At 46.3% G+C, this 21,224-nt stretch overlaps 1 protein-coding gene and 1 pseudogene across 1 annotated transcript in view; both read right to left on the reverse strand.

Annotated features, from left to right (window-relative positions):
* The window catches only part of LOC8034422 (guanine nucleotide-binding protein G(i) subunit alpha), a 70,702-nt gene that overhangs the window by 47,132 nt on the left and 2,346 nt on the right, over positions 1 to 21,224 (reverse strand). Inside the window, exons 2-3 of the mRNA XM_029972539.4 lie at positions 6,763 to 6,805; positions 2,297 to 2,438 (exon numbers count right to left, since the gene is read on the reverse strand). Of these exons, the coding sequence (XP_029828399.1) occupies positions 2,297 to 2,438; positions 6,763 to 6,805 (185 nt within the window). The remainder of the gene's footprint in view (positions 1 to 2,296; positions 2,439 to 6,762; positions 6,806 to 21,224) is intronic.
* LOC115315253 lies at positions 11,510 to 13,858 on the reverse strand (annotated as a pseudogene).

Consider the following 21,224-nt stretch of genomic DNA (forward strand, 5'->3'; position numbering starts at 1 on the left):
GCACGAAGCACGGGAATTCCGCCTTGTAGGACGACTTCAGTAACACCTGAAAGTGCCTCTTTTGAGGTTTGGAGTTAGCCATTGCACCGTGAAGCCACCGCGACCAGGGGAATGCTACCATTACACGTGCAACAAACACAGACGCCGCAGTTTTCACCTTGAAACTGGCCAAAACAGAGAAGCCCAACCAGTGGGCCCAACTGGCCCAATCACGTCTGAAGACGCCGAACGAATGTGCGCCGCCGAACAGATTTGAACAAAGGCTTGGGCTTTGGATTGGTTTTGGATCTGTGGCCACCGGATAGATACGACGCTGACATAGACGGTACCCATCGCCCTCTTGTGGCGGTAGAAAATACCGCCAACAATTAAAAAAAAGAAAATTATATATATATATTTTTTCTTTGTAAAATTTGAAGCAAGATTCGTAAAATTAGTCCCAATTCATACATTTTTCGAAAAATTCGGAAGAGTTGGCAGGTATGAAAATGGCTAGTTCGCGCAAAAACACGCGCCTTTTTTGTGAGGCGCGCACAGCGGCCGACAAATTGAAAATAATTTATTTTGGAGTAAATACTTTATGTATAAGAATAAAACTTTCACAGCTTTCTTCAGGAATTCTAACAATCTGAAAAAAAAAAACATTTTTCAGAAATGCGACCTTTTAGGAAAAATTGTGATTCCTAGGCAGTGCCCCCTTAAGTTTGAGAAGAATGGCATCTGATGTGGTCATGGCACCGATGCTTTTGTCACATTCGTCTGGGGCACACCGCACTGACGGACGCGTCACGTTCGCCTGGTCGTGTCGGTGCAGCTGCACTACGTTTGCCTGGGACTTCATGCGGCGCGCGGCACTGGTGCGTTGCTGCACCAGCTGCACCGTCGGAAGGAGATCATGCAGGCCCTCACACTGCGACCTTAAGTTAGCGCTGCGACCTTGAGAAGCAGACAGGACGAGGAGCGCCTCGTCCTGGCTCCTTCTCTCCTTGTGTCCTCGTTGTTTAGGCGCCTCACTGCGACCTTGAGTTAACGCTCTCCGCTTCCTTCGGCACCTCCTTTCTCACTCTCTCCTCGTCGTCGGTCTTCCTTCCTCGTCTCGATAAACATGGCGGCCCGCAGCTCAAGAGAATGTGATGTCGGCGCTGCTATACTCTTTCCCTGAAGCCCTCTGCTCTGGCTACGATTTCAGCAATGACAACGGGCCTCGGTTCTTCCTTTTTCGGGAAGTGTGTGTGCGTGCGTTGCGTCGGCCGCCGAGCAACCAGTTCACCATGCCAGGCACGGGAAGCTTTCGTCGTTCGTCGGATTCAAGACGTCGGTAAGTTTTCGGACTTCGTTTGAACTTTTCCCTGGACTTTGGGTCCCGCAGTGGGGACTTTCCTTTTTCGGAACTTTCGTCTTCTTTGCACCGGCGAACTTGTTTCCTGGCTGCAGCTTGTGTTGCGAGCGGCGAGTCATTTTGCATTGTGTCGGGAATTGAGTGCTGTCTTGTTTTTTTCGCGGCCCCGCTGCCCGAAGGTTCGCGAGTGTGTTGTTGGAGTAACGCGTGTTCGCATTTCGTTCTGATGGTTTTGTCGTGTTGTTGCCGTGCGCGACTTTTTATCACCTAATTAAATTTCTTGTTTTTCTTTTAACCCCTGCGTGCCCTCGCCTCTGTTGATTTTCACACAGACGTGTACCTATCGCTTGTCATCAGTCCGACAATAAAATTGCATATGTGTACACTCCATTTCGTAGTCCATGTGTTTTTGTTTTTACGTTGGCTGGCGAAATTTCGGTGTAACACTTGACCCATCCACTTGAAAGACAATTTGTACTTTCATTCCTCGCTAGATGGCGCGAGCCGCCGCCCCACTCTTGCGGATATTTTTTACCGTCCACCCGTTCATGTTGTGCCCTTGCAGTGACTGCACCGAGCGGGTCGCATGGCGGGATGCTTCGCGTTCGCCTGGTAGTGCATCATGTGGTGCACCTACACAGTGGCGTGGCCTTGGGGGCGACATTTTCTCGGTGCCGTGTGTGCCCCAGACGAATGTGACATTTCTTTGTCTGGCAAGCACCTACGGGGTTTGCGACACTTGCCCGCAACGAGACGATTGCAACTGATGTGTTTGTTGTATCAATGTGTTTACGAGCACGCAAGACTCAGAGTCAAAGTATACTCCCGATGGGAATTGCATGAACAAAGAAGGACAAAACGTCCTTGGTACACAAATGAACAAAGTCCCATACAACCGAAGGACAGAAACCCATCTCCGAAAATAAACAGCTTCGAGACTCAGAATGCGGCGCTCACCGCCCGGCTGGGGTCCTTGAAGTCTATCTTGAGCTGGCCCATGGCCCGGATGATGGCCAGCAGGCTCTGAATGGTGTTGCTGTGCACCACCGGTCGGTACAGCTTGCACTCGTCGGACGTGTAGCCGGACTCGTGGATGATCCTGCAAGGGGCAGTTCCTCAGTGCCCGAGGCCCCGCAGGCTCAACTATACCGTAATGTCCCGAGTCGTTACGCACCCCACTTTTTGGGCAAATACTGGATTTCTAAAGAAAGACAAAGACAAGACACGCTTTGTGCAGTGATGCTTTTTTTGTTGCTTTATATGTCATACAATAATTTTAATTAATTAGTCTTAAAAAAATACAGCCACCTGTTTTGTGCAACTTGATTGCAAATGTTTTTTTACCAATGTAGAATCATTAAATCAGGCTTAAAAAGGCATCACCACACAAAACATGTCTTGCTGAATGCAATTCTATAAAAAGTTTTGATATATTCTGAAGAATTTTACGCTAATGACCCCTAAGAAAAACCTAATTAAAATTACAAATTTATTGCTAACTCAGGATCTAGTAAAGCTATCTGAAAACTAATAAGATATTTCAAATCACCGCCAAGAAATACACCACTACAGTAAATTTCAACACGATAAATGAAAAACTAGAAACAATTATAAATTATAAAATATAATGACATCTTGTATGTAGAACCTCATAATAACTGAGATTGGCATGTAAACAACAAGTACACCTCCTTAAAGCAATGCAGCCAAATTAAGTTGTTCAGGTTATTCCCAAGTCTCATTACGCTGCTTCACAAAATTAGTTCTAGTTTATTCTATTGACTGTACATCAAACAGATAAAACATGTAAAAAGGTGACAGCTCGATAATAAAGTTAAAATTAAAACAAACCTAGAGCATTTTTATGAATTCTTTGGCGAGTACTCTCGCTAAATCACGAATTTTAAAAAAGATATCCCTACAATACCACAGTCAATCATAAACAAGTCACAGAATAATTCCAAAATTATTACTATGATTAAGAGCTGTTACATTAATACTCACAAAGTCCCATTTTTTCAATATGCCCGACACATGCGTGTTTAACGTCCCGCTTTAGGAAGATGCTTTCCCTTCAGCACTCAGATGCATGCGGTGAAGCGCTTCATTGCAGTACACAAGAGCGCGGTGAGAAGCGCACTCAACAGAGCTCATTTACATGCCAGAGTGGACTAGGAACATAAGAGATATGACGCAAATTCAGAGTACTCTTAGCGTTTGACACTGGTAGAGACATCAAAAAGGATACTGCGTTACTCGCGGCTAAAATCAAGAGTTCCGAACATTCGCACAAACGTACCATAACAATCTGGACGTGTAGCGGGGTTCGAGTCATTATATTTTCAGCATTTATTAAAGTGAAATAAAGTTTTGGCACAATGTTGGCACAAGTTCCTCACATTTGGGCTGAATGTAGCAGGATGTAACAGGGTAAGTTTGGCGCAAATGGAACAGGAATCGCATCACTGGTAGCTATGCTCCTTTGCGGTGCGGAAAATAATATTTTGTTAATAAATTTCTGTGAGAAATTGGAAGCTACAAAAGACTGCAATGGAGAGGAGACGGCTAGGCCTACCTGTCAACGTAAATGTGATGGCGGGCGACGACACAACTTGAGGAACCACGCAGAAAAGAATGGCTCAAGTTCATGCTGTTATCCGTTGCCTGGAGGTCTTCAAGTGTGTATTTGATTAATTTTGCGATAACAACCGGGACTAATTATTTTTATACATGAAATATAAAGATTTAAAAATAATCATAATAAATCCCAAAATAAATGCTTTGCAAAATATTGACATTTTTGGACTTGCCTTTAAAATAAAACTGAGAATGTCATAAAATGCTCGTTTCCAGTCCGGCGAGCAAGCTAGACTTGTGCTCTAGACAAGAGCAGCAATCTAGTATCCTAATTCCTGAGCACTTTTGCTACACCAGACTGCGAGAGAGAGAGGGGAGAAAGGAGCGTGTGAACACTGATGGTGTTACGGAGGGGTTGCAAGACCAGTTTCAGACGTCTGTGTGCAACATACTGGCTTAGAGCTGAAGCCCAACTAGAGCAGCCATGTCTTAAAGGAGACCGACGGATGACCCAAGTATGGTGGCAGCATGCTCAACCGAATACTTAACAAAGCATTCCTGCACCGACTTCAAAGCGGTAATTGAAAGAGTGGCTAGTCTACCACTTACAACCGCCTCTGGTATCGTCTTTAGACCCACTGCACTGCTCCCAAGTAATTCCAGAAGGTATGCTGTGGTCATTGCCCTGCCCCTATCTCTCGGTTGAAACGCACAAGCACCGAAATGAACGTTGGGACGGGGTCAGCTCAAGCCCACACAAAGAATTGCCTATTGTTCACATGACGGTGATTAATGGTCAACATGCAGATTACAACTAAGGAAGGTAGAACAATCATGTCCCTTTGCTACTCCGTCACAATGTTCACAGAGTGCAAACTACACCTCTACACTGACAGTCGCTGCATAATTACAGTAAGGGACAATTTATCTGCATAATAAATTTTTCCAATTCTTCACTATTCCCTACAATTAAAATGTCAAAATTAGGTTGCTATAGCAACTAAAACTCGAAAAAAGCCAGTACTCGGTCCACACGAAAAGCAACTTGTCAACATGATGCAAGGTGCTGCATGTGTAGACCTTTCCAGTCTCGAACCAGGCGACTGAAAGCGCGTGTCCCTGGTTCTCAGTGGGCTGTGGCAGCCTGCACAGGTGAAATTCCTAACAATAGAGGCCGCTTTTTATTGCTTTTTGCGCGTTTTATGGCGAATGCAATTTCTCGGGGCCTTTGAGAAAGCTTTTGACCTCCTCTGGCAATGAATACAAACAAATAAAAGCTATTTTTAGCGAGTCAACGTGCGACAGAACAAATGCAACTCGAATGTTTGTTTCATTATAAGCAGATTTTTCGCACTGACAAAAGCTCAGCAATTTCAATTTACAAAGGTCTCAACTTTTGAAAATATTTGATCACGCAAGATAGCTGAAAGGCAAGGGGTATTCCCCGCTCCCAAGGAATTCGACGAGCCTCATCGATCGAACAACATACTGTACATACCCCACAGTACCACGTTATCCGAACTGAGTTTATTGGAGAAAGATCTCAAATAATGCGGCATATCCAATCTGGAGTGTCGAAGACGGTCACTTCAGGACGATCGGACAAGACTCAGACTTGCCTTCGGGCACGTTTAGAAGAGAGCTAGATTTTGCGCAGAACCGAAGCAGGCAAACGGATGTGTCCGTACTGTCCCCTATCCTGCACCCGACGGGCTATTTTTTCGCAAGCTTTCCGGAGATTGTCTCGGCAGACAAAATCCTTGAAAGTCGAACGATTTGCCTTGCTGGCAGTCTGTTTCCACAAAGGCCTGGCAGGCTACAAACCCCGGTATTCCTTGGTTCTCACAGTGAAACATATAACAAAAAAGGTAAGTGTCGCAGATGGAGAGTCTTACAGACCGAGTTTCCACAGCCCAGGAGGATGGCAGAAATTGCCGATTGGGGTTGCGAGAGTCGCCAAGTGGCCAGAGAGCTGTTTTTGGAAAGGTCTATACACATCAGCAGAGAAGCAAACTTGGTGGGTACGCATCATGTGGTTAGGTAATGAGGGACACAGAGTAGCTGTATATGCTCTGCTCGTGGAGCAGAGTATCGCAATGGTGCTTCCAGGGCGGCCATGTTGGATCCAAGCTGCACTGCGGGAAGCGACTTACGCTTCTGCGGGAGGCAGAGAGGCACGGATGGCGTGGCTGCAAGGCGGAGTTGCGGCGTGTGGAGCGGAGAAGATATAGTGCGGCGACACGCCGCAAGTGCGCCTTCGTCCCGTCATTTGTCTCCCATTCCTCTCTATGCTTCCGGTAGAGCGTAATAGACTACGAAAACATTGTCCCTTTGCAAGCTGTAGCTGCGCAATGTTGTGTGGTCCGGGGTACCCGGATGTGGCAGTGACATATCACTCCCCGAGGCCGCAGACGCCATCGACCTTCGTGTCGTCTGCTTTCCAGACTTTGGAAACATGGTTTAAAACATCGCCTGCATTATAAAACAATGCGATTATACTGTACCCAGTGGCTACACATAATGTTCAATGGTCAATGAACCTTCCAGTTTGTCCGATTTTAGTGGAGGATGTATATTTCGCAAATGCAAAGCGAGAACCAGGCCCAGCCCGAAACTCGGCGCCTGCAAGGTTGCGTTCCCGCACGAAGGTTGGATCCAGCTTGGCGCATGTGACCGACCGCTTCTCCGTCAATACGAAGTTGACAGCGAAAGGAAAAGGAATGCGATAGCCTGCATGCAGAGCCTATACAGTTCCTCCAGACCAACAGGAAAACCGAGGAAACAAAAAGCAGCCAAGGAATGATAATGGTTAAAAGCAGTCAAGCATGCAAAGTTGAATGGCTCACTTCATTTGCTTAACGATGGTGCTCTTCCCAGACTCTCCAGCTCCTGAAAAAAAAAATGCCCACAGTCAAAACAAAATCACGTTCACAATGAAACACTGCATTCCTGTGACATTAATGCTCACCGATGCACATCACCAAATAGCTGCTAAGGAATTTTTTAGAGCACATTTACTAGAAACAGTTTAAGGTTAAAGAATGTATAGTAAGCAAACCGGTTTCATGCAGAGAGCTTCAATCTTGAAAAACAAAAAAGGAAGTCAGCTTCCTTCAGTTGAATTTCAATTAGTGCTTCATGGCCTCAATTTAATAGTGCTACTTAAAGGGCAACTCCGCTTCATTTTTAATATTTAGAAAACTATGTAGCCCTCTTCAGTATCATATAGGAAGACCCCATGTCAAATATTACGATCTAATTCCGTTTATATATTTAATAAACTGGCCAGCAAACCTTCAAGCGAGCCAAGTCGCCGAAATCTGCCAACTCTAGCGTGCGGCGCGAGGCGCAATCACCAGCGCAATCAATGCGACGGAGTTGGAGCGGCCAACGTTGAGCCACTACGTCACAGGCATGTGTATGTCATTCTCACGTTTTGTTTGTTTTTACTTCTCAGAGCGAAATTGAACGATGATGTCATGAGTTTCTCCTCCCGGTGTTGGCTGACCGGGCGTTCACATGATCACCGTAACACGGATGCGCCTGGGATGCGCTGCCCTGCGCGCTTATCGGTCTGTTTTTCCGCTCCTTTTCTCGTCTTTCGTCTTCTCCCCTTCCCCTTCGCCCCCGGGCCATCACCGTCCAGGCCATGCAAAGCGACCTGCCCGCGTCCAATAAAAAAAAAAAAAAAGACTTTGCTCGGTTTCTTGCTCCCTCCCGAACGTCACAAGACCACGTGGTTCGACGTGACGTGCCATGACTCTGATGACCCGAGACCAATGTTGCCTGACGCAACCTAAGTTTCGGTTTCGGTATTTGCTGATGTTTAAATTAGGATTACACAAATATTATTCCACATTTCGCAAATCCGAAGACGTAGAGTTGTTTAGTAGTGCTTTGTTAATGTGAATCACATGGAAGCCTAATAAATTTTTCGGAATTGAGCGGAGTTGCCCTTTAATAGTGAAACCATCGATTTGCTTCGCAACAAGTTACATATCCAAAATTGGCACACACTGATAACTGAGCAAAGCAGTGTAGATGTGAGGAAACAATAAGGGACTAATCAAGTTGATCTGGGCAGAAAACTGAAATACGATGGACTGCAAATATATTAGCAATGGCCACCTCCATACAGCATTTGTGTTCTCCGCACAAATGAAGCCCAATTCCTTACAAATCCCCTAGAAGGCAAGAAAAGCAATCACTACATGCTCCATGAGGGTAACAAAACGACACAAAAAGCCTAGGCAAGAGGTTGCACCCCTGTCCCACCACCCACTCCACTTGTTAATTCTAGGCTGGCATTGATGGCAACACTGGAGTAACGTGAAGGGATGTCCCCACCACCACTGCGCTACTTGGCAGCCCCTAAAGCAGACCCAACAAGAAATCAGTCAAATGGGATGTTACTTCCAAGCCATCAAGATAAAGAGAAACTTTTTTCTTCCTTTCTACCGCTCTGAGCTTTCCGAGGTCACTACAGTGTGTTGACCCAAACAGACGGAGACCAAGAATATCCTCATCTGCACTTGTCTTAGTGCTCATTTTACCAGTAATGCCCTTAATTTGGCAGATAACTGAAAACAGAACCTGCGTCCAAGTGACTATTCGTAACAAATGCTGTCCTCGCCAGTCATTTTTGTTGGAGCATCCGTCACAATTACCTTTTTAAAGTTGAAGCTACAGTACTGTGCAACACTTGTTCAGTAATCATTATTCTGTCAGTGGCCAACCAATGAGCTTGGACATTCAAGGTAATGGGGAGGAATGGCTCCTTGCATAACCGAGTTCTATACACTAGCACCAACACCTGGACGATACTGATTCAGAAAGCACGAGTCCAATATAAGGAACTTCTTCAGAGGCTGCAGTAAAAGTGCTAATAAAACCATTATTTTGCAGTGGCACCACTCTCGAGAACACTCTGAGAAACTGCTTAGCATAAAAATTGTCCAAGAATTTGTGTCCTTTGGGAGCTGCGGCGGCTACCATGTCCCTGACAAACTTTTATGTTTGCTGCTGCATGTAGCCGACGGTGTACCATGTGACCATCACGTCACCAATTCCTGTGATCCGTGCCTCCTCCGCAGATGTGCAGAGTGAAATGGCCGAGCACCTTTTTACTTGCAAAATTTCGGCAAGTGATTTGACTTGAAAAGCATGTAGTCACGCAAAGTTTTTGTTTTTGAATGATTAAAACGAAGATAGAATAATATTGTGTTTTGCGAGTTTGCTGGTTATTTTTGTCCCGTGATTCTTGATTTTAAGCATCAAAGAAGCTGCAGAAACTTTGCTTGGCTGACGCAACGCAGGTTCCGGTCCAAGTCCGTGTCAAGTACTTCCGTCAAAACTCGCCTAGCACGCTGCAATCTTTTTTGCTTGTTCAATGGACCTTTCACCCAGCAAGACCTTTCTTGCGGCAGTGGTGTATTGAAAAACTGTGCGCAAGCGCGGAGTATGTGAAGGCATCTCCAAACGCCCCTCCGCGAGCCCAGGCCTTCGTCGCCTCTACACCGAAGCCCCCTCGAGCAGGACCATGCTTGTGTCACTGTCATGCCCCAACAGCGGTGCACCATTTTTTTTCGCAGTAGCAAACATTGATTTCATTTTTGGACAATGGTGTCACAAGGCAATCGTGCGATGTTGGAGTTTTGTGGCACTGTGGGGTCGCAAACAGGTTTGGTCCTGCTCGTCATCTAATTCGTGTGGACACGCTTGGGAGACGGACAAACCGCGAGGATGTCGTCACGTGATCAATCTGTCCGCGGATCAGTCTGTCAAGTGAATCAGCCAACAGTTCCAAACCACTGACAACCTTGAAGAGGTGCAACAGAGGTGGCAGCCGATGACCAAGCCTCAAGATCATGGTTATTAATCTTATCCATGTCCAATTAAATGTAGTTCCTTGTTGTTGAAACCCAAGGCTCCATGTTATTTCTAGCACGCTGCAAGATATACATATAGACCTACAGGGGAGCTCATGAACTGTACTTGGGAGCAGCCACGGGAGCAGCTGAAACCGCTGTTTTGGATAAGGTTGGGAGCAGCTAAAACTACATTCTGGAGCAGGCTAGGAGCAGCTCAGATCAGTTTTCATTGCACTTTAGCTTGTGTCTTAGACAAGCACGGGAGCAATTCCAATTGTGCTTGGCAGCACAGACAAACATGAGTGGTTAGGGACCTAGCTAGATGGGAGAACAGTGTAACACATGAGAAAACGTAAAACTTTGTGAGCCTTTATGAGAACCAAAAAGCAAGTACCATGTTTCTGAAGATAGTGTCCTTGATATTTTCTGAGTGGCCTCAGCTGCTCAAAATTCAAACCAGCACTGCTTATCGCACAACCCACACGTGCTTGAGATAGTAATTATATGTGCGAACCACAAGGTGAGCGTAAGCAACGGACGTGAAGTTGTGCAGAGGAACAGGACAACAAATTTAAAGTTTATACTATTGTGCAACTCAATATTGAAGCAGCAGACTACGATTAACGGACTTATCATATTCTAAGTGATAAGTAGGAGCAAGGTTAAAGTACGCCGAGCAGATCTACCGCTCGCGTGAGAGCTGCTGGCTGGCGGTTCCAACTTCTAACGATGAACTACTAAAAGGAATCTTTTGCTCATTTGTTTTACACTGGCTGATGTCCAGATCCCGGGCAGCAGAGCCTCAGGCAATCTGACGCATAATGACTCGACCTCACCTCGGCCGACTTGCTTAACCACTGATGGCTGAAGAATAACAATCCAGTCGCAGGTAATGTAGCACTTCGAATCCGACCCCCGAGTTTTTTCGCGCACTTCCGACTCGGGATACACAGGGAGAATAAAGAGAACAAAGGATTGCAAGGCCGACCAAGCTAAACGCGCTCATTGTTACCATAGAGTCGATAGAAACCGAAACCAAAACAAAATACAATTTTTCTTTTTGCACTCGTTTTTCTATTTGGTACGTAATGGCGCGAGGTACTGGTTGCGGTGCAGTTTCCGCAACATGTCACAGAATGGTGCAGGTAAATGTGTTTGGTGCAAGATGATGCAACCGTTCCACCTTTAGGACCTACCAAGTGGCTCATGCCAAGGAACACACTAACGACAAAAAGAATGAAAGAGACAAACAACTAAGAGAATCCATTCCAAGCCAACTAGCTTGAAATGGCTAAAGTCCCTAGATAAAATAGGATTTTATGCAGAATGTGGCCACACAAAGACCAGGGCTCGGATAGAAAGAGGGGCCCACTGCGTTTTCCTAAGCCCGGAGTGGTTAATTTGTATTTTCTGGGAGATTTTTTTTTTTTTATTTACAATACATGGTATGAATGGTCAAAATCTGGGAATCTCTTGGGTAGTGCGGGAGACTTGACAGGTATGTACATAACACCGTGCGCATTGCAGCTGCCAGATAAGGTCCTCTCCTCGCCACGGTTGCAAGTGGTGCCACTAGATGGCTCTTCGATACGTGGCTAATGGCAGCCGGTTGCAGGCTTGGTTTCCCATGGCCTGTTCGGAAAGCCGTTCTCTGGCTGTGCCATGTCCTGTATGTTATGCGTGGGTTCTTCTAAGTGTTTTGGATCGACAGGATGGCGTTGGATTTACATAACGTGTTCCTTTATTGTTGTTCTAATGGCGCCCGACTGGCTCTGCCAGCTCTGCTACAGTTGCCAGTAGGGCTAATGCAACATAGGTGGCGCTACCTTTTAGTACATATATAACACGCCCCTTTTTCCTTTTTGTTTTTTTTGTTTTTTTTTACAAGTTCATGCGGTTTGGAGGACGGACTTGTCTTCCTGAACGTGTGTGACCTGAGGTTGTCGGTCCACTGCTGGTATCACATGGTATATTCACTGCCCGGGAGGAGTCTTCATCTAAGTCAGACAATGGGCACAGATCCTCCACACTCCTTTGCACTTGGGGTGGTGCCTCTCGATCCCTCGGTGGCAGGTGTGCTTCTCTCAGGTGGTAGCGGTTTCTGCGGTATGTGCCTCCACCGTTTCCTTGCTTGTTTCCAGCTGCTGAGAGAGCCGGTCCACGTACGACTGGTAGTGAGAGGACATCTGCTGCTCTTCTGCTGCAATCTGCTCCATGGCATCCTTGAACTTGTTGACTTTCTTCTCCATGTCCAACTTCTCTTGGTGGAGCTCCTCCAACTGGCTGTGCACATTGTCAGAGGCCTGAGCGCCTCCGAGCTGCTGAGCATAAACAGCTCCTTCTTGACGTCGCCAAGCTCCTGTTGCAGGGCTTCATCGTCTTTCGCCTTCTTGCCAAGCTTGTTGCTCAACTCAGAAAGTTCTTGCTTCAGTTCTTCGATTGATTTGCTTGATTTGTACTGTTCCGTCTTGAGCCTCTCGATTTCCCTGAGGTACTCTTGGGAACTCTTCTCCTGAACCTGGCTCTGGCTGCTGACAGAATTCAACTTTCGCTCCAAGTCCGTGTTTTTCTCTCTAGCTGCCTTCAGTCTTCCTTGCAATTCTTCCGTCTCCACGGCCTTCTGCTTGGCGGTCTCCTGGCTCTGGGAGAGCGCCGACTGAAGCTCCGTCTTCTCGGCCACCAGGATGCCGATGGTCTGGATGTGCACTTGTAGCTGGTCGTTGATGGCCCCCAGCTCGCGCCGGGACTGATCCTCCCGCTCTTGCTGCTCACGCTCGTACTCACGCTGCTGCCGTGTCAGCTTGCCCCTCAGCTCCTGCAGCTGAAACTCGAGTTGGTCCCTGTCTTGCTGCAGGGACTCGAGGCTCGTGGCCAGCTCCTGGTTCCTTCGCAAGAGGGCATCGTTCCTCGGGGTGCCGGAGCTCTCCGCAAGCGCCGCAATGTCTCCGTTCAGAGCCGCGTTGGCTCGTTCATCAGGCCGTTTAGCTGCAGCGTGATCTGCTGAAGAATCTCCGCAGACGACAGCACCCTATTGCTTGGCTGGTCCTCACTTGCTAACTGGGAGAGATCATAACAGGAGTGAGCAGTCAATGATTGGGTCTTTTTGGGTTTAGACGGCAAAGCCATGGAGGAGCTTTGCTCCAGAAAGCATACTTCTGGTGTGTTATCCCTTCCTGCAGTGCCATCAACCGAGTTGCACTTGAGTCTGTTGAGTTGTATTAGCTTCAGCTCCCGACAGGCATCCAAACCCAAAATGGCAGCTGTTGACATGTCAACTATGCAGAACTTCAGTGTTGCCGATGTGCCAGGTACGCTGCATCTTAGAAAGCACTCTCCACGTAGTGGCAAAGGCTCACCGGTGTAAGTAGTCACACAAGCACCAGGGCTGTTAAGTGGTGGGGGATCCGGCAACTTCTGGAACTGCTCCGTCGAGATTAGGTTCACATCTGATCCAGTGTCCAGTTTGAACACAATGTCGTGTCCACTGACGTTCACTCTTTGGCTCCATGAAGAAGAGTGCTGAACGGTGCGAACAGTCAGCACATCCAAGGAGAGAGGTGCGTCCTCCTGCAGCTCTAGCACGATGTGGGCATGACGCGACTGCAACGGACGAGGCTGATGTTGCTGCTGACACAACGCAGCATAGTGGTTGGGCTTGCCACAGTTGTAACACTGTTGTCCGAATGCTGGGCACTGTCGTGGCTGGTGTAATTGGCCACACCTGGAGCATGTTCTTTGCGAGTTGTGACGAGGCTGCGGTGGCTGGCGGTGAGTGGGCGCTCCTTCACTTGGTTCCCGCGTAGCGTCATACTGCCGTGAAGTTGGTGGACCGCGGCGATGTATTGCGAACACCTTCGGACTCTGTGGCTGCATCTCTTGGGCGTACGTTCTGGAAAGTTGCGCTGCCATACACTGGTCCTTGACTTTGTCGAGTGTAAGTTTCTTCTCGCGCAACAAGCGTTCTCTCAGCGAGTTGTCATTTATTCCATGAACGAGGCGGTCGGTGATCATACGGTTGCGAGCTTCACCAAAAGCGCATTGATCTGCCTGCTTTTCTACGGCTTGAGCGAAGGCCTCGAACGCTTGGTCTTTCGACTGTTTCAAGTTATGGAAGACGTAGGATGCATGTGTTGTGTTGCGGTACCTTTCGAAGTGCTCGTCGAAACGCTGAAGAACATCGGCGAACTTCTGCTGCGCCGCCGGAAATGTGAATGCGTGGTACTTCTGCACGAGTTCCGCGCCTCCAACATGTAGCAGCAGAGCAATCCATGTCTCGTCGTCTTCCTTGTGGTACTTTGTTGCACGTTCGTAGATCGTGAAGCTCTTCTTCCAGTCGCTCCAGTCCTCTGCCAGGTTGGCGGCTGCCGAGAGGGCTTGAATGGGCGGAAAAAACACCGCCATCGCTTCTGTGGTAGACGCTGCTTACTTGCTTACTCCACTTCTGACACCATGTTATGCGTGGGTTCTTCTAAGTGTTTTGGATCGACAGGATGGCGTTGGATTTACATAACGTGTTCCTTTATTGTTGTTCTAATGGCGTCCGATTGGCTCTGCCAGCTCTGCTACAGTTGCCAGTAGGGCTAATGCAACATAGGTGGCGCTACCTTTTAGTACATATATAACACTGTAGATCTTGGCACTTGTGCTACACGCATTGCTCAGACACTGCTTCGTCATTAATCCTAGTTTTGTGCCTCAACGGCGGCAAGGACAGTTTTATGAATGCGCTCAAGTATAGGGATCTCTGGTGCGGTGTTTGAGCCAGCGTCCGTCAAAGTCAGAGCAGACGCTCCAAGTGGAAAGAGCGCGGTTTTTCTTCAGTTGCACCATCTGGACTGCAGAGACTCTGTCGACTCAGGCTACTCGAGCACGCGCCTATAGGACTTCATCTGGACAATCGCATCTCGGCATTTGCGTGCTGTGTGTCCTCACCTATATATACCTTAGGCCGTGGGGTTGGGTGTGCAGCGAGGCAAACCAAACGCAACGGCGCCCAATGTGGGGCGATACTGTGATCGGTTTGCTTCACAACTCATGCGTACGAGAACAGTCAAATTTGCAGATTTTAGGGCCAAACCAAAGAAGGGCACCTGGCACACCCAGCGAAGGACTGATGATTAATTTGAACCGCCTGGGAACCTCTTGATGTGGAACAAAATCTCGGCCTTCTCTGCACTTTTCTGGGATTTGAGCCTGCCACATGAGCGTCCGTAGGCCAGCTATACACATGGGACCCGTCAACAGCATACAGAGTTTTAGAGCATGTTTCCAAAATAATGGAGTGTAAACATCTACGAAAGAAATCTGTCTGTTTGGGTGGAACTATGTAATCAAAAGAAAATACTCCAACTAAAGCTCTAAAAAGTGACCAACCGCTTTGAAACCTGTTTGGTTTCTTAATCTTTTGAAATAGCCTTTGAAGGTATCTACCACTGAAGGTTAGCTTAGGAGCCTGTATAATTCCCACTACATTTTCATCAACTTAGATTTAATATATTTTTATAGCCTTTTGCACGCTCTGTTACTTCGAGAAGTCACCCAAAATGTTGATGTTTCACTAGTCTGCCACTATGCCCAGTGCCTCGATTTTAAGCTGCTTGAAGGTGCTATACATTAGGCTTTCCACTTCTGTGAGGGCCCCTAACCCTACATACATGCTCCCCATATTATAAACCCCCCCCCCCCCCCATTATCAGTGCTTGCGTCTCATTTCACATAAATAGCGCAACAAAAAATCCATTGCTTGAGAACCCAAGCCTGTAAAAACCCAAGTTCAGTGTGGAACCCAGGCCACAAATTTCTTATTAATAAAATTGAATCCGTACAGAATCGTGGCACACGTTTTACTGTGTCTAATTTTTCACGTTTCTCCAATGATTCATGAAACTAACAGTGATGTGATTGGCCTAAGCCATTTTGGAACTCGTTTAGGAGCAGCCAAAACAATGTTTTGAAGCAGCAATTGTGGCCTTTGGAGCCACCAGAACAGTGCTTCTGGTGCAGCAAAAGTGGCTTTTGGAGCAGATATTCCTAGAAAAATAAAAATGCTTGTTTCGAGTGCTGCAGTAGAAACGAAGGGCACTTTGTGTTGTGTTCAAATGTGACGTGTTGTGACAGAACTCGCTACTTGTGTTTTTACTGCTGAGACATCCCAGAAGTGCACAGTGCTGTAGGCGTTGCTGAGCAATTCCGAAAAACCGCTTGCCACCATTTTACTGGTTCCCGAAGTGCCAGATTTTCGTCAAAAGTAAGCAAACTTACAACAATTGATTTCAAGTGTCCTGGCTGGTGCCTCTGTTGTGCAATCATGTTCGCATGCACGTGAGGGCAACTTCGGCAGGCTTGCAGCTGCGCGTGCCTCATCACGCGAGTGGAGGCAAGGGGCTGTTCGATAAAAACCGAAACCATGCCACTCCGCTCCGTCACCAACTGATTCTCAAATTGTAACTGTCCAGCATGAGACAAAAAATGGTCCAGCGGCACGTGCTTGCCATTGCCAGGCTGGCAAAAAGGGGTACAAGTCTCACTCACACACACTCACACTTACACTCACACACACACAAAAAGAACCTGAGCGCAAAGACATCGCGAGCCAGGGCCAAAAAGTTCTTGGAGCGCTTTGTGCAATGACTGAACTCGAGACAATCAAGCGCTGTGCGGGTTCAGCATTCAGACATTGCCTTCTTTGCTTTAGCTTACTTCTCTTCACCAACTTGCTTTTGTGGCACATTTTTCATGTACCAAGGTCCCTCTCGAAAGAAAGCCCACCGAGAAAAACCTATGTAATCAATACTTCGACACAACAGACTTTGAGTTAAAGATGGATTTTTGTAGTAACGTATTATTTAAACAAGAACAGGAATGTTGATGAACATGTGGCGGTACTTAGCTTCGTTTTAGAAAGCGCCATATCTGCAGCGACGTGGGGACGGCAACACCCGACGTCGCGCGACCACAGTGGCTGAAAGGCGGGGACCAAATATAGTTTTCCCACGGCCGTAGCTTTCAGGAGCGAGTGCTTCAGCTCACAAAATAACTCCCGCAGCGCAAAAATGTGGTTTCGTTTCACAACACGACGACATGGCTGGTACCCGGCACGCTAGCGTCGGAACGTCCGCACAAACCTGCGTCTATCATTGAAAAAAAAAAGGCGCAAGACAAGACTTATGACATTGTAAAACCCGAGATGTAGGACAAAAGGAGAAGAAAAAAAAAAGGGGGCAACACCTGTGTCTGTGTTGTCCCCCTTTTTTTTTCTTCTCCTTTTGTCCTACGTCTCGGGTTTTACGATGTTGAAAGTTCACCAGCTCGCTTGCATCTTCTCTGTAATTTCTAATTTAAGACTTACGAGAGAGCAAACGGACGGCTGCTTGCACCACATAACACACGCATGCTCAATTACGGTACTCCGTTTAGCTTCGGTTTTAAAGGCGACCGAAATTGGTTCTTTGGCGCAGGCTTGGCGTAGATTACCCATATTTTGGCAAAATGCAGCAGGATGTAGCAGGGTTAGCCCCTTGGCGCAGTTTGGTGCAATTGGTGCAGCAATCACATCACTGAACTAACTTTACATCTGCCGAATCTTTCATTGCGTAGAAAATTATCTCGTTTGTCCTTATTTGACAAAATTTATCATCGCAACCAGCATCTAACAGAAGAGCTTTTTTCTGAACCATCATATGTGTCCCATCGAAATGATCATCACCATAAAGTCAGTGTGCCTTTCAGTTGCACGAAGCACTTTTTTTATTCTTTTATCCCAAAGACTACTAATGACTGGAACCACCTGCCCACCTCCATCGCCACAATCACAGGCGCTCCTGCATTCAAGTCTGCCATTGAAAACTATTATGTTAACTAATATGTGTTGAATTATATTTTTTGTACTTTTGTTTTTCCCCCACTCCCTTCTGTTACGCCGTACGGCACTGAAGGTATTAAAATAAATAAATAAAAATCTGGAGAATCCCCCGGAGAGAGACGTAAGGTCAACTCCGCCAGCGTCCCGCCCCTCCACCCCCCTTGCAAGCTCACGCTCCTCTTCAGAGAGCATCCTCACAGCAAGAGTCTTTGAACCCCCTTTGACGCCATGTATCGAGAATTAGCAACATTCCAAATATGCTGTTCCTGCATAGCAGTAAGACCTTTACAGACACCGACGCTGGCTGTCGTGACAGATGGTGCAATGCATCTTGGGCAGCTAGCACCATTTAGGAGAGAATATCAGGCGGGCAGCAGTTGACCCTATTTGAAGGTCGTATGATGTCAAGCATGTGCAGCGATTAGTTTGCAGATCCTTACAAAAAGCAAGGTAAGTACAATTACATTGTAGTTTCTATTCCTTCTGAACACAGATTAGAAAGTGCATATTGATACGCTTATTGAGAAAAGCCCTGTTATATTGACCATGTAATGCTTTACTAGTTTGTCACAAATTCACTAAATTCGGCATTAGGACCATGTGGTGAGCGACATAGACTCCTGCCACAAAATAACTTAATTTGGGACTCTTGCACATGTCTTGTTCAGAGACCATGGACAGTGTGACCTTCTACGGTGCCCAGTGACTGAGAACCCACCTACTTCCAGAAGACAAAAGCGACGATGGAGATCTCGACTACATTGCACCTTATACAGATGCTTTGAGAGATGCATCTAACCTCAGCAGCGAAGACCACGGCCTAGATGACAGCCAATCTGTGCCTGCACTTGCCAATAGCCGTTAGCAACGTGTTTTGTGGATAAAGCCAGACAGCTGCAGTCGATAAGAAGCGTCACAATGTTTCTTGCCACAAAATGACAGTCACCGAAAAAATATTTTAGACAACGTTATATTTCAGCACGCTGTGCAAGAAAGCAACCTGTTAAGTGTGCAGGGAGACCTCAGCCGAAGTGGACCAAGTCACAGCTGAAGCAGTTTATGGGTTGCGTTGCGATCCTGTCCATTCACAGACTCCCAACTTCAGAGCTAACAGACAGTCGTCTGTTAGCTCTGGTGTTGACTATTACACTGTCAAGTTGCACATATTGTGACTTCACAATGTTTGTAGTTCTTTGCAAATTAACTTTTCATCTCAGGAAGATCAAACATCAGCCACAGGTAACACTAGCGACATTAACAAATAAAAATGCAAATGACATCATCCAGTTACTCCAGACAACCTGACTACATATGCCCTCATATAAAAACCCATAGAATACTCCCCACTTACGAAGATCTTCACTTAAAACATCTTTACCCCAGTGAAGCTGTGTTTGCAAACTCAACGTATGGTGCCTTACCAGAAATCCTTAAGTTTGTAAACTTCTACTTACACACAAGAAAACCCCAAAAAAACCTTATATAAAAAATGTTAGCTACGGGCAGAGTTCTCTCCGCCTCACTTCTTTTTCCTTGAAGCCACAATACTGCCAATTTCATGACCCTCAAGATTGCTTGCACCTTGGCATTTGCTGTCAGATATAGTCAAAGAGCAAGGTGCACTATCATTTCCCAGAAGTCCACATTTCCTAGTCTCTACATGATCCTGATAAAGTGGGCCTCTTGCATTGCCATGCCCCAAGGTGAGACAACCTGTCTCTTTGCCCCTCTTCCTCCCCAAGTAATAATCTTTATGGTTCTAGGGAGGCTACATGCGGGCTCAAAATGCCCCTCTTGGTTTTTTATTAAACAAATATTGTATAGTAAAAAGAAAAAAAAGTGTTCCATAAATTGTATTGAAAGAATGGTGTGAACTTGCAGAATATTAAGTTCAGTGTATAGGGTTTGGACCCCCCAAACCCCCTCTCTGCCTATGCCACTGCCATGGGGAGTAAGGAGTGGCTTTGTTTGGAGTTAAAATTTTCAAAAGTAGCTAGACTTGGAGCTACAGCAACAAAAAGTGACTTACTTTTTATTGGTATTACTGCACGAATGTGTGGTCTACAGGCTGTTTTTGATCCAACAAGCGGACGACAGTTTGAACCATCAGATGGTCGTTTGAGCATGAAAATGCACCAAACGTGGCCCGCGGGTGGTACAGACAACTTAGCGGTTTTTTTACATTTTTACAGACCCCTTTCAAAAAATCTGAAAACAGTGAAAGAAAAGCTTGATCTGGCTGAGCACACTGGGCAGCGGATGCGATCTCGAAGGATGTTCTTGATTTGTTTAAATTGCCCCGGTACGAGTTTCGTGGTGTGGTGAGGAGGTCGTACGTGCAATACAACTGACGTTTCTTTATCACGCGCTGAGAAATTCTTTCTCTTTCTGCTTGGAGTAAGAACAAGAGACTAGGTGCTACCATTTATTGAGAGTGCATTGGTTCCTTGAACATTCAGTGTTCCAGTGATGTTCTCGCAGCCACTTTGTCGTGAAGGATAGGAGTGTTTGTGACTATGCGAGTTGAAAGGGTATCATCAGGCTGTTATTCCATAGGCAATTCAGCGGTGAGCCAACGTAACACACAGTACAGTTGGTAGCGATCCGGTGACCATGCCAATTGCTAGTCGCAGCGCTCGCAAGTCTTCCGACTGCCAAACTCAAGACAGCTAGGCTGCATGTCTAGAAGCAGCTTTGCCAAAGTTCCTTTCCATTTGCCTGGATGACGCTAGCACATTATATCTGGGCACGTTATGTAAAAGCCAAATTTGATTATATCGCAATCTTCACCGAGCTGTTTTTCAAGTTCTGCCATTGAACACTTGCACACACATACATAATCAAGACCTTCTAGTGCAGGCGTCGTCTTTACCCACAGTGTCTGTGTTTTTGTGATGCCAAATAAAGTACCTACCTTAAAATCTGCTGCATAAATTAATTCTAATATATATTGCTGAATCGGTCATATTAATGGCCGAATAATAACGAATAATATTTGTGAGCCTTGTCGAATGTTTGCTAAAATGAACAATCTTTGGAAAACAATTGGAACATGTATTAACTAATAAATTATTGAGATAACACCGCTTTGAATTGTACTTAGCAGTCTGAATGCCGTAATTAATCGGCTGATTAAATATGCCAGACAAAGACGTGGACCATAGTTTTACGTATCTTGCACGTCTACCAACTGAACTTCCCACACTAGTAAAGCTTCACGTCAAGCAACCTTGCCACGTCGCACAGGCAGTCGCCAGCCCGATCGTGGCTAACTTTTAGTCTGGACATGATTAAAGATTAAAACAGTGCAAGGACACGGACAAGAACAAGAAGGTAGACAAACAAGGCGCCTTGTTTGTCTACCTTCTTGTTCTTGTCCGTGTCCTTGCGCTGTTTTAATCTTTAATCATGAAATACCAACTAGCCCAAACTTCTACTTTAGTCTGGACATCATGGCAGAACAAGACAAATACAGTATATTCACTTATTGCAGCAACCAAACCACTCTCCATCTGACTTTACACAACGAAATGTGAATGTATTGTAAATAGTTTTGCAACACTGAAATGTGCGCAGA

This window comes from Ixodes scapularis, unplaced genomic scaffold (assembly GCF_016920785.2).
Source record: "Ixodes scapularis isolate PalLabHiFi unplaced genomic scaffold, ASM1692078v2 PGA_scaffold2__306_contigs__length_199485367, whole genome shotgun sequence".
Lineage (NCBI taxonomy): Eukaryota > Metazoa > Arthropoda > Arachnida > Ixodida > Ixodidae > Ixodes > Ixodes scapularis.